The 12,576-nt window shown below is 34.5% G+C and overlaps 1 protein-coding gene across 13 annotated transcripts in view; it reads right to left on the reverse strand.

The window, feature by feature from the left end:
• Positions 1-213: 213 nt before the first annotated feature.
• ARHGAP28 (Rho GTPase activating protein 28) overlaps positions 214-12,576 on the reverse strand; it is a 178,347-nt gene continuing 165,984 nt past the window's right edge. For all 13 annotated transcript variants that reach the window (XM_088797906.1, XM_088797908.1, XM_019755792.3 and 10 more), the window contains 3 exons: positions 10,807-10,931; positions 6,278-6,342; positions 214-3,826 (listed from right to left, as the gene is read on the reverse strand). In XM_088797906.1, coding sequence (XP_088654032.1) covers positions 3,732-3,826; positions 6,278-6,342; positions 10,807-10,931 — 285 coding nt within the window. In that variant the 3' untranslated portion in view covers positions 214-3,731. The remainder of the gene's footprint in view (positions 3,827-6,277; positions 6,343-10,806; positions 10,932-12,576) is intronic.

The following is a 12,576-nucleotide window of genomic DNA, read 5'->3' on the forward strand; positions in this document are numbered from 1 at the left end:
TCTTTTTATTTTTATGGATAAAATGCAACATACATATTATACTTAACAATGAAAGAGGATGAGACAAAAGAATTATAACTTTTGAGATGGGAGACAACATAAAACATTGACAATCCTTGTGACATTATCTGATTTTTCAATCAAATCACATAGTTTTAGAAAACAGTTGGAAAATGCCTGAAAGAAAATACGTTATTTTTAAATTAAGGTGTGTGTATGTGTGTGTGTGTGTGTGTGTGTGTGTGTGTGTGTGTGTGTGTAAAACTGCTGAAAGAAACATTTGTGTAAAACTGCTTGAAAGAAACATTTTAATCCATGTCATATAATTTATTAAGTGGCATATTTATGGAAAAGAGTTGAAAATGCCTGTCAGAAACTAGGAACTATTCAATTCCATAATATGTATTCTTTTCAGGCGTGTAATACATTTGTGGAAAAACAGTTGAAATACGCTTGATAGAAAGAAGGGAAATTTTAATCTCATCTTTCTTTTCAGTCAAGTAAAACAGGGTGAAAGCAGTTGAAAAAATGCCTAAAAAGAAGAGAGGAATATTAATTCCTACACTTGAAAACCTGCACCTCAGTATGGTTAAACACACAGGACAATGACTAAGGGACAGAATTCTCTCAGAATATACCACCGATTACAGAGTATTTTGGCTGTAAAGCTTTTGCTTAAAAATATTTTACACCATTAAATGTATATTATTAAATGTACATTGAATGCTAAGTGAAGTGACAAATAGTAAGATTCAAGGACAGTTTGCAACAAAAATTGTTAAAGTCCATTGATTTCTTTTTCCCAAGAAAGGCGAGTGAGGTAGTTTATACTGTATATACATTGTAAAGGAATTAATATTCCAGTTTGTCCGAAGATCATTCACTCCAAGATTATTATATCCCCAAGTGAGCTGCTTAACAAAGGGATCCTCTTTTGCAGAATGATTGAGAAAGTGAGCCAGTTGTAGGGTGTTTTATGAATAAATAAATGTTCCTAAAATGTTAACTTTCTCTAATACTTTCCTGGGTATTATTTTCCTAAATGTACACCAAGAGCACTTGGGATAAGGTGGGGTGGGAAGCTTATATTAAGAATAGAATTTAGAAGCTCAGTATCTGACTCTGCTTTTTTTTTTTTTTTTCCTTTGGCAAATATACTATTTTTACAGATCACTGTAACTATTTTAAAACAATTCTTGATAAGGCAAAGATAGTTTTTCCAATACTTAGGAGACAGGAATTTTTGAATTTTAATTGTGTAGGGGTTTGTTTATTCTTTAAGGATAAACTTAGTAAAAAATACCTCTTTACCCACCTAAAAATTAGTCTGTGTCTACTGAAAATTCTTCTCTAGTCATTTAGTTTACCCTATAACTAAGAATACAAGTTATCATTGGATAATGATATTGGGATTGACATGGCCTTCCATATTATACAGTTATTTGAAAGTTGTCACAAGCCCTTCCATACGTTAAAGTGATTCAAGTTTTTGACTCAGCTAAGTTTCGACATTCGAAAACACACAAAAATGGGTAAGAAATTCAGAAACTTATTGTTTTTACCTGTCATCTGTTAGCCATTTGTTTAAAACTGATGACAAGTGGAATAAATTTTGAAACCTTTAGAACCTATGAATAGGTTCTAATGTGTTTTCAGTCAAAAGAAATGAAAAGTCCCAAACAAAAAATTAAATGAATAGATCTGTGAATTTTCTATATAAACATAACAGAATTTATTCTAAATGATACGAAATACAATCAGATAATTCAGCCATGGTTTTCATATATACATAGAAGTTTAAGGTAGCTAATCTGAAGAATTTATTTCGTGTGTGTAGGCATAAATTACTGTCCTCTTATGTCTTTCATATTAGCAACTACATAAAGTGAAATGTTTACTCCTGTTTGAATTACAAAAATGATAAAAGCATTTTTTCTGCCTCTTGAAATTCATTATGTAAACTCACATGCCATCAATTAGCCATATATTGAAAAATTGATGAAATATTAAGAATAAATATAAACTTACAGAACATGTTTATTTTCTAATGTGTTTGTAGGAAAAGGAACTGAAAGTTCTCAAATATATAAAATGAACAGATATTTGAGTTTTCTATAAAAATATACCAAAATCCTAATAGCCAGAAATGGAATTATCTACATGTTGAATATAAGTAATGTTTTTATAGACATCAAGGCATAATGCATCATATAAACATTTTCTTCTATATATGGGCATAAATTATTATCACATTAAGTTTCAAGAGTTGGTAAGTAGATAAAAGGTTTTCTGCATTTGTAAGGAATTTTGTCTATTGTTTGAACTGCAAGAGAGTTATTGGAGTGTTAAATCTCATGAAAACTTATATAAATTCATCAAAATCTAAATCTGTAGATTCTAATAGAAAGCACACGTGTGGGACAAATGAGACCTCTGTTCCATTTCTAGGAAGGTATACATCTCAAGATGAAAGGCAGAGCTGTCTGACCCCTCAGCACATTTTAGATTTGATGTCAGTTAGAATCGTGGGGGACTGTGTGTTCTTACCAATTGCATGCAGTACTGGAAAATGGCTCCACAGGATCTTGATTAGAGAGACAGTTTTTTGCTTACGAAATATGCATCTGATTTTAAAGTCTGATGCTAATCCACAATGCTTGGCTATGTCTACGACTGATGAATAGAAACAAAATCTGCTTTTACAGCATGTAAAATCTGAATATAACACAGTATTTTTCAGCACTCTTGGGTAAAGAATAGTTGGATAAAGGTAGTTCTGTATTTTTACCTGTCATCTGTTAGCCATTTGTTTAAAACTGATGACAAGTGGAATAAGTGGAGAAGTGACTATCTACAGTTGTGAAATGTAAAATATGTTTGATCAGGAAAGGAAATCAGTGCCTGGCACATGGAAAGCCATTCATTAAGCACCATAATCACAATGAGAAAAATAGAGGCTCTGTGACTTCTGACTATAGGTTGTGAAAGTGTAAGGAACACCCTTTGTCATACTAAGCTTCACTAGGAGGACCTGTGATCATAAGGAAATAAGCTTTAAAAATATCAGTTTTCAATTGTCCAGGAAAAAGCAATGTTCATTTATACCAGAATGCTGCTAGTCACGATGCAGTACAACATACACACTAATACAGTGTTCTTTAAACAGAAGTTCCTCCTTCTTTAATTCAGGAACAAGTCAGAGCATAAATATTGAGTAACTTTAGAAAATTATTCCCTTTCGAAAGTAGATCTGAATCATTTTGCAGAGCAGACATTGTTGATATTTCTGGCATTCTTGCTCAAAAAGGTCAATATATGTATATATCATAAGTATAAAAATTGTTTTTCCACCTCTTCTATTTGGTAGCGTTTGCTACATAAGGACCAACGTTTCTTATCCCAGATATAGGACCAAGTTCATTTCTGCTGTGAAGTCAAGGTACTAGAAATGATCAGAGTTCCTATTCTAGATTGGCCTTTGTTCAGGAAGGATCACAACTTCTTTCCTTCACTCTTGTCAAAGACCCGTCATGAGAAAGCTTCAGCTCAAATGGGTAAGCAGCTCCTCTTCCATAGTTCACACTAACAATGCTGGGAGATACCACTTGGACCAGGAAACACCAAGAGGGTTATAGGAATAAACATGTCAAAAGAAGTCTTTTTCCTCCCCTACTTACTGTAGAATGTTCTTGGCATATAATACACAATAGCTGCCATTTTGGGGTGGTATTTCAAAAACTTGATTGTGGTTTAATCACCCATTCTGCGTGAGGATTTACATGATACACATCCAATATATAAGCATCTAGATCCAAGCAATGCTGTCCTAAAAGAAAGAGAAAATCAGAGAACGTTTTTAAGAGTGAACATTGCTGTGTGTGCGGGTGCATGTATGTATGTGTTTGTAAGTTTCGAATAAGGCCAATATAGTTCTCTTAGCCAAAAATAAGTACAGTAAATGCTTTCCTTATTGTTTATAGAGTTGAGTGATTTAGTTAGGAGACACTTCCATATCTTTACTGACCTTGACGAACAATAAACAATTAAAATATATAATGAGACAAAGAAAAATTTAGGTGAAAATCACAGTGTGCTTACACGAATCTAGATGGTACAGCCAGTACTATAATTCTATGTGCTATACTTTTATAGGACAAGCAGCACAGTCGGTTTGTTTACACTGTCATCACCACAAACATGTGAGTAATGTGTTGCACTATAACATCACGACAGCTACAATGTCACTAGGAACTATTCTGCTCCATTATAATGTTATGGGAACATTGTCCTATATGCAGTTCATTATTGACCAAAAGCATGACTGTAAATACATTTTACAATTTCTTAACAAAGGCCTCCTGCCTTCCTCCCCTCCTTCCTTCATTTCCTTCTGATTGTTAAGTACTTCAAATAAATCCCATGTTGAAAAAACAGACATATCAACCATAGGCAAAGGGTTCTTCCCTAGACTCACCACATCTATTAGAAAAATATGGCAAGAACTTGTTTAGGGTATAAACTGATAATTTATATTATAATACATGTCCTCTAATGGTTATACAGATAGTAACTTGACCAGGACTAGAGAAGATTAAAAGCAAGTTCACTTTAGTTTCTTTACAATGGCTATAATACCCATAGACAGGAGATCTGGAAATAACAACAATAAGGTCATTCTGTGTGGCAAATACATTTGAAAATCTTTATGTACAGTGTTTGAAATGTTACCAAGATCTGAGTGCCTGCCTGATTCATTCATTTATCAAATATTTATTGAGAGTTATTATGTTCCAGGAAATACTCTAGGGGCTGGGGCTATAGCAATGCATTAGACAGTCAAAATACTTGCCTTCAAGGTGCTTACATTCTCAAAGTGGCAAAGGCAACTAGCAAATGAGCAGGTATAATACAAAGCAAGTCTGATGGTGATAAGAACATTAGAGCACAACAAAGCAGGGAAGGAACATAGAGAGGGTATGATCCAGGAAGGTCATATCGAGAAGGAGATACAGTGGCCTGAATGAAGCAAGGAAGTGAGAAATGAACAATGTGAAAGAGAGCGTTATGGGCAAAAATCGGAGGAAATGCGAAGGCCCCAAGGCAGAATATGCCAGGTGACTGAATATGCAAGGTTGGATGTAAATGTGAGAGGCATCAGCATACAGGTGTAGTCAAAGCAGTGAGGTGAACTGAGCTCACCAAGGAAGTTAAGTATAGATAGAGAACAGTCTTACAGCTCTCCAGACTTAAGAGGTTGAGAAGATGAGAAGTACCAGGAAAAAGAGACTTATAAGGATTAGCCAGTGAAGTGGGAGGAAAGCCAGAAGCTTACGTTTTCCTTGAGACCAGGTGAAGAAAGTGTTTTTTCAAAGAAGGGAAAGATCAACTCAGGCAGTTATAAAGACAGACTGAACTGTTGGATTTCACAACATAAGAGTTCTCTGGTGACTTAGACAAGAGCAATTTTGATGAAGTGTTGAAGGGTAAAGCTTGACTGGAGTGGTTTTAAGAGAGAACAAGAGGAAGAAATTGGAATATAGACAACTGATTCAGGAGTTTTTGCTGTAAAGTGGAACAGTTGTGGAACAGTAAAGTGGGAGTTGACCTGAAGAGGGTCAAGAGAGAATTTTTTAAAGATGAGAGTAATTACCCAAATTTTTATGCAGATAAAAATGATGCAGTTGGAGGGAAAAGCTGTGATATACGAGAAAATGGGGGAATGACCAGATCAATGTCCTAACTGGGCAGGAGGGGACACAAAGTAAGGCATGAGTGGAGGTTCTGGTCTTAAATAGGAGCACAGATATTTCATCTGGACGGTGAAGGAGGGCAAGCAGAAGATATGGACACAGAAGCAATTAGAGGGAATTTTACTTGCTAACAATCAATTTTCTTTTGATTCCTTTTTTAACCCCTCAGGGAAATAGGAAGATGAACTTGAGCTGAGAGTGAAAGCAGAAAAGTTAAAAAAGAAGCTGTCATGAATCTGAAAGTTCTATGATGTTCTTTTCTTTGTTTTACATGAATCTCCAGAAAGAGACTTTCCAGGTTTGAGTCACATTTATAAGACTCAAAAGTCTACTCCATGTCAACTAAAATTTTGAAAATACTTTTGGAAAGTCATACTGTTCTTACATGATATTAAAAATATCAGAAACATACTGACTTTGAATTTATATCTATGAAGCTTGTAAAATATACTTTTACAATAATAGCATTGTATGTCTTTTAGAGAAATCAGAGAAATTAGGAATAAAAATTGTTAAAGAATTCTTACCTATATTTCCTCCAATTTCATATAACCTTTGGTTCTGAATTTTAATGCATTCTGATGAACCATGACTGAAAAAAGGAGAAAGCAATGTAATTTTAACCCTCTTTCATGATCTGAGGTAAATTTGTAGATTAAATAACCATGGCAACACACAATTCATTCTGCCTTGAGTGAAATACACGCCACAAATCATTATTATGACTGAAGTTATGGTAAAAACTTTTTTTTGTTTGTTCAACACAGACAAGCATCTGAGGCACAGAGAGGATGGGACTATTCGACCCCAAGATGGATGCCGTGGTGCTCGCCAGCAACCCGGAACACATTCTGTCCACAACTGTCAGCTCCATTTCAAAGAGCTGGCATATCAAGGCTGGCCAACGAGCAGCTGGATGTTTAATACTGCCCTGTCACTGGTCGCATTACTCTCAGTTCAAAATAAGTCAGATTTCATTTGTGTATTTGCCAAAAATTGAATGGGATTCTCTCCTCAGCCCATGTCACATTTCTAAGCTTGCCTAAGTTTTGCTGTCTAATGTTGATTTAATTATGTCTCTGCTCTATAGTGATATAATAAAAGCAAGTCAGAGAAGATAATTGCCCAATATAATTTTCTACCCCAGACTAGAATGCTGGGGTAGAAGAGTCTGGAAAAGTCATTGCTGATCTCCATCCCACTTCAGGAATGACTTTCATCTTAGTTACTTCAAAGATTGTCCTCTCTCTATTGTAAGGAAGAGGGATATGTGCTTTCTTCTTTGTTTAATTAAACTTTTTGAGATAATTGTAAATTTGCATGCAGTTATAAGAAATTATACAGACATATCCTGTGCACCCTTTACCCAGTTTCCTCTAATAGTAAAGTATTGAAAGACTCTAGTGCGACATTACAACCAGAATGCTGACAATGATTCAGTCAAGATACAGAACATTTCCATTGTCACAAATTCCCTTTTATAGCCCCCTCCCGGTCCTCATTCCTATCCCCACCCCCAGCCGTTATCCTCTATTCTATTCTACATTTCTAAACATTTATCATTTCAAAATGTTATGTAAATGGAACTCTTGTATTGGCTTTTCTCAATCAGCATAAATTCCTGGAGAGTCACCCAAGTAGTTGCATTTTTATTGCTGAGTAGCTTACCATGCTATGGATATACTGTAGTTTGTTTAGTCATTATTACCTGTTGAAGAATATCTGTTTTTATTTTTACAGTTTTTGATTATTATAAATAAAGCTAACATAATCATTTGTGTACAGCTTTTTGTGTGAAACAGTCTTAATGTCTTTGGGATAAATGCCCAGGAGTGTGAATGCTGGGTCCACATAATTGCATATTTAGTTTTACCAAAAAAAAAAAAAAAAGTCAAACCGTCTTACAGAGTGACTTTATACCATTTTACATACCCATCACCAATGTATGAGTGATCCAGTTTCTCTGTATCTTTGCCAGTATTTGGTGTTGTCACTATTTTTCATTTTACCCATTTTCATAGGTATTAATGATTAAAGATACTGAACACTTTTTTATGTCCATATTTGTCACCTGTATATGCTCTTTGTTGAAATGTCTGTTCATGTTTTTTGCAAATTTTCAAATTGGATTATTTGGGTTTTTACTTTATTTATTCTAGGTACTAGTCCTTTGTTGGATATGTGTTGTATATATTTTCTTCAAGTCTGTAGCTTGTCTTTTCATCCTTTTCACAGGGTCTTTCAGTGTAGAAATTTTCAATTTTGATGAAGTCTAATTTATAAATTTTTATCTCCGATGGATCATGCTTTTGATGTTAAGTCTAAGAACTCGTCACTAGCCCTATATAACAAAGGTTATGTCCTATGTAATTTTCCAAAAGTTTTATAGTTTCACGTTTTACATTTAATTCTATGATCCATTTGGTTTTTTTTTTTATAGATAAGATACGAGGTTTAGATCAAGGTTCATTTTTTTTTGGGGGGGGGGCCTATGATCCAAAATTTTCTTTCTACAAAAGGTCTACCTATGTAAGTAGAAATCTATTGGATGCCTAAATTCCTTGAATGGAATTTCAAGTCTGTCTATTACTACCTAGTGGTAACTATTGACAGTGTTAGGTGTCAGGGCCAGCAGCAGTAAATGTAATCAGAGGAGTAAATGTTTGGAGCTCCTGTTGGCCTCTGTCTATTCTTTTCTTTTCTATGAAAGCTATACATATCTGATCGCATAATAAGTATAAAACATTTATGAAGTGCACACACCATGTAACCAGCCCCTTTATCTAAAAAGGAATGTTTTAGAAGCCACTGTCATGACTTCTTAGTCAGTAACCTTCACTCTCACAGAAAACCACTGTCCTGACTTCTAACACCATAGATTACTTTTGTTGGCTACTTCTGTTTTTCTTTTAATTGAAGTTTTGTTGAGGTAATTATAGATTCACATGTAGTTGTAAGAAACAACAGAGATATTACTCTTTGCCCAGTTCTCCCTAGAGGTAAGATTTTACAAAACTATAGTGAAATGTCATAATCAGGATGTTGACATTGATACAATACACCTATCCTACTCAGATTTCCCATTTTAATGTACTAATTTGTGTGTGTTTTAAATTCAATACAATTTTACAGAGGTTTTTATTGACCACCACAGTCAAGACATCAGTTCCAACACCACAAAGGTCCTTTGTGTTGCTCTTTTATAACCACACTCATCTCACCCTCCCCCCACAATCACCCCTCCCCAATCCCTGGTAATCACTGATCTATCCTGCATTTCTAAAATTTTGTAATGTAAAAAATATTATATAAATGGAGTCTTGCAGTATGTAATCTTTTGCAGCTGAATTTTTTTGCTCAACATGGGTACTCCTTTTAATATGATTTCAAAGCCTCTTTTTAAGAATATCCATGCGAGTTTGATTACAGACCATCAAACTGTACCTGCTCTCTAATGGACAAATTTAAATGATTGTTTCTCATCTTTTAAAAATCTCAGGGCAAATGTTTATCCTTGAATAAGCATACCTAGACAAAAAGTATTATTTATACTCTTTCAAGGCAATTTATGGCAGATACATATATACTTCCAAGATTTTTTTTTTTTTAAATATTCTGATCCCAAGGTTTATTGATAGTATGTTTTAAGGAAAGCAACAGGTATGATGTTCACTTAACTACATTAACTTTATCTGATATAGGCATGTTAAAGCTCATTGGAGTCTGGAATAATATCAGGAGATTTACAAAACTAACTTGCTATAATTTTTATTCTAGTAAAAAGTAAAATTCATTGAGTAAATAAAGACACCAAGACAGAACAAATATCCTGTTAGGAATCCCATTTGTAATCTTAAACCATACACAAAAAGTAATTCAAAATAAAATACTTTAATAAAGACCGAAAATCATAAAACTCCTAGAAAAAAACATACCGGTAAGCGGTAAGCTATTTGACATTGGTCTTGGCAATGGTTTTTTGAACCTGACACCAAATGCAAGGCAGCGAAAGCAAAAATAAACAAGTAGACTACATCAAACTAAAAAGATCTGCACAGCAAAGGAAACCATCCAAAAAAATGAAAAGGCAACACATTTAATGGTAGAAAATATTTGCAAACCATACATCATAAGGTATTAATACCCAAAATATATAAAAACTCATATAACTCAATAGCAAAACAAATAAACAAACAAACATTAGAAAGTGGGCAAAAGATCTGAATAGGCATTTTTCCAAAGAAGACATACAGATAGTCAGCAGGTTCATGAAAAGATGCTCAACATCACTAACCATCAGGGAAATGCAACTATGTATCATGGAATGTTATTCAGCCATCAAAAATGATATCTTTCCATTTGCAACAATATGTATGGACTTTGAGGGCATTATGCTAAGAGAAATCACACAGAGAAAGACAAATACCATATGATCTCACTTATATCTGGAATCTAAGAAACCAAAAAGCCATAAAACAACAACAAAAAACCAATCTCTCAGATACATAGAAAAGATTAGTGGCTGCCAGAGTTGGGGGGGTGGGGTTGGGCAAAATGGGTAAAGGTGATCAAAAGGTACAAACTTCCAGTTATAAAATAAGTAAGTCATGGGGTGTAATATAAAGCATGATGACTATAGTTAATAATACTATATTGCATATTTGAAAGTTGCGGTGAAAGCACATCTTAAAATTTCTCATCACAAGAAAAAAATTTTGTACTACACATAGTAATGAACGTTAACTAGACTTACTGTGGTTATCATTTTACAATACATACAAATATCAAATAATTATGTTGTACACCAGAAATGAATATAATATTATATGTCAATTATACCTCAATAAAAAAAATTCCATTTATAGAAATTCCTTTAAAAAAACAAAACTTCTGTTACCAACAATTCTCTGGTCTACTAACTTCATCTATTGGTAAAGTCCCCAAAGTAACAGGTTCTAATTTTTCAAAAAGGCCAAATTTGAAAATTGCTGGAAAGGAACTCATCTGGTAAAAGTTCATTGTCTTTGTACAGAGACCTTTACTCACGTTTACTCACCTGTTCTCATATTGAAATTTTGCCAGTATGTCTTTGGCTTTGGTTTGACTATTGAGTTGAATGGCCATGGACACCTTCGAGAGAAGTGGAGCATGAACCCTTATGACTCCTTCCGGCACATCAGACTGACAATGAGGAAAAGTTTAGTACATTCTGTCAAATTAGGATGATCTGTTCAATGATTGCACTTAAGAGATATGAAATCAGTGGCACTCTGAATTAGGAAATCATGTAAACATGATCAGCATTTAACTAGAATGAAACACTGCTTCATAAAAAGAGATTCAATGAAACTTAATCTGGGATTTTACCGTCACTGTACACTTAAGTCTTACTGTAATGCCTTAAAATCTCGAGAAGTAAAACTGGATTGTGAGAAAAATCTGATGTTTCTATTCCTTCATTTCCTTGAACAATGTCCCAAATAAGCCTATTTTCAGCAGAATTCCGATTTCAATATATTTTAAAATCAATCTTCTGAAAAATTTAAGGAACAATTAGAAAATAGATGGCCACTTGAAACGTGATCCCCCAAGGTGTGCTGATAACACTGGGAAGAGCAGAGCATACACTACTACTGGGGAAGGGAGTCTGATTCACATGACGTGATTGGCCTAGGGACTTTGGAGCTCTCTACTAAATGAAATAGTCAAAGAATTTTGCTGTCGAATTAACAAAATTTCTCTTTTGCCAGGATTGACTGGAAAATTTCTTTGTTCAAAATTTTGATTGTTTAAAAAATTCCCTATCTAGCGATGAAGAGAAATAAACTTGTATCTAAGGATCTGCTACTCTTCAGGTAATCACTTTAAATCTGTGCATTCTCAAAGGATGGTATTGTTGATGTAGATTTATGGGAATTGATTCACTATATACCCCAAAAGGAATACATTTTGCATTGAACTGTCATCACAAAGATATGCTGAAGTCCTAACCCCCAATACCTGAGAAGATGACCTAACTTGGAAATAGGGTCATTGTAGATATAATTACCTAAGGTGAGGTCACACTAGAGTAGGGTAGGCCCTTAATCCTATACGACTGTTGTCCTTGTAAAAGGAAAAGATATGTATACAGGGAAGTGCCATATAAAGATGGAGGCACAGATTAACAAACATCAGTGGTTACTGGCTAGGAATGATGTCAAGAACAGATCCTTCTCTCACATACTCAGAAGGAACTGACAAAACCAACATCTTGATTTTGGACTACTAACCTCCAGAACTGTGAGAGAGTAAATTTTTATTGTTTTGAGCCACTCAGTTTGTGGTATTTTGTTATGGCAGCACTAGGAACTAATATAAAATATTTTAAAATAGGGTCAGTTCTTATTGTGCTATTCTCCTAATACCAGTAAGAACCAGGACAGCATGGCAGGGAATGTATATAGGAATTTGGACTTGTGTCGGGGACAGAGTGCCCCTCATTCATTGGAGCCAAGATTGTACTCCTGAAACACTTTCTTGGTCATCTCATGTCCCTCTCCTTCCACCCCCCCACAAAGCCTCTGTATGATAAACTCCACACTCCTGACGTTATTGAACCTAGAGTCATAATAACCAAATTTTCTTTATAACTTCCCGTAGTATTCACACTGTGTACAGATGCCTGACCACACATCTTGACTCATAAGTTAGTTGAGTTCCTGTACTATTCTTTTAGGTGTCAAACTGAGTATGTCAAGTTTGAAGGATAAATTATGACCAAAATTATACATAGATATGGTGACGTAGCCAGAGAATAATTAGGGAGGAAAGGAAATTATTTATT

Source organism: Rhinolophus sinicus, chromosome 4, assembly GCF_057876585.1.
Source record: "Rhinolophus sinicus isolate RSI-liver-muscle chromosome 4, RSI-T2T, whole genome shotgun sequence".
In the NCBI taxonomy this organism is placed as follows: Eukaryota; Metazoa; Chordata; class Mammalia; order Chiroptera; family Rhinolophidae; genus Rhinolophus; species Rhinolophus sinicus.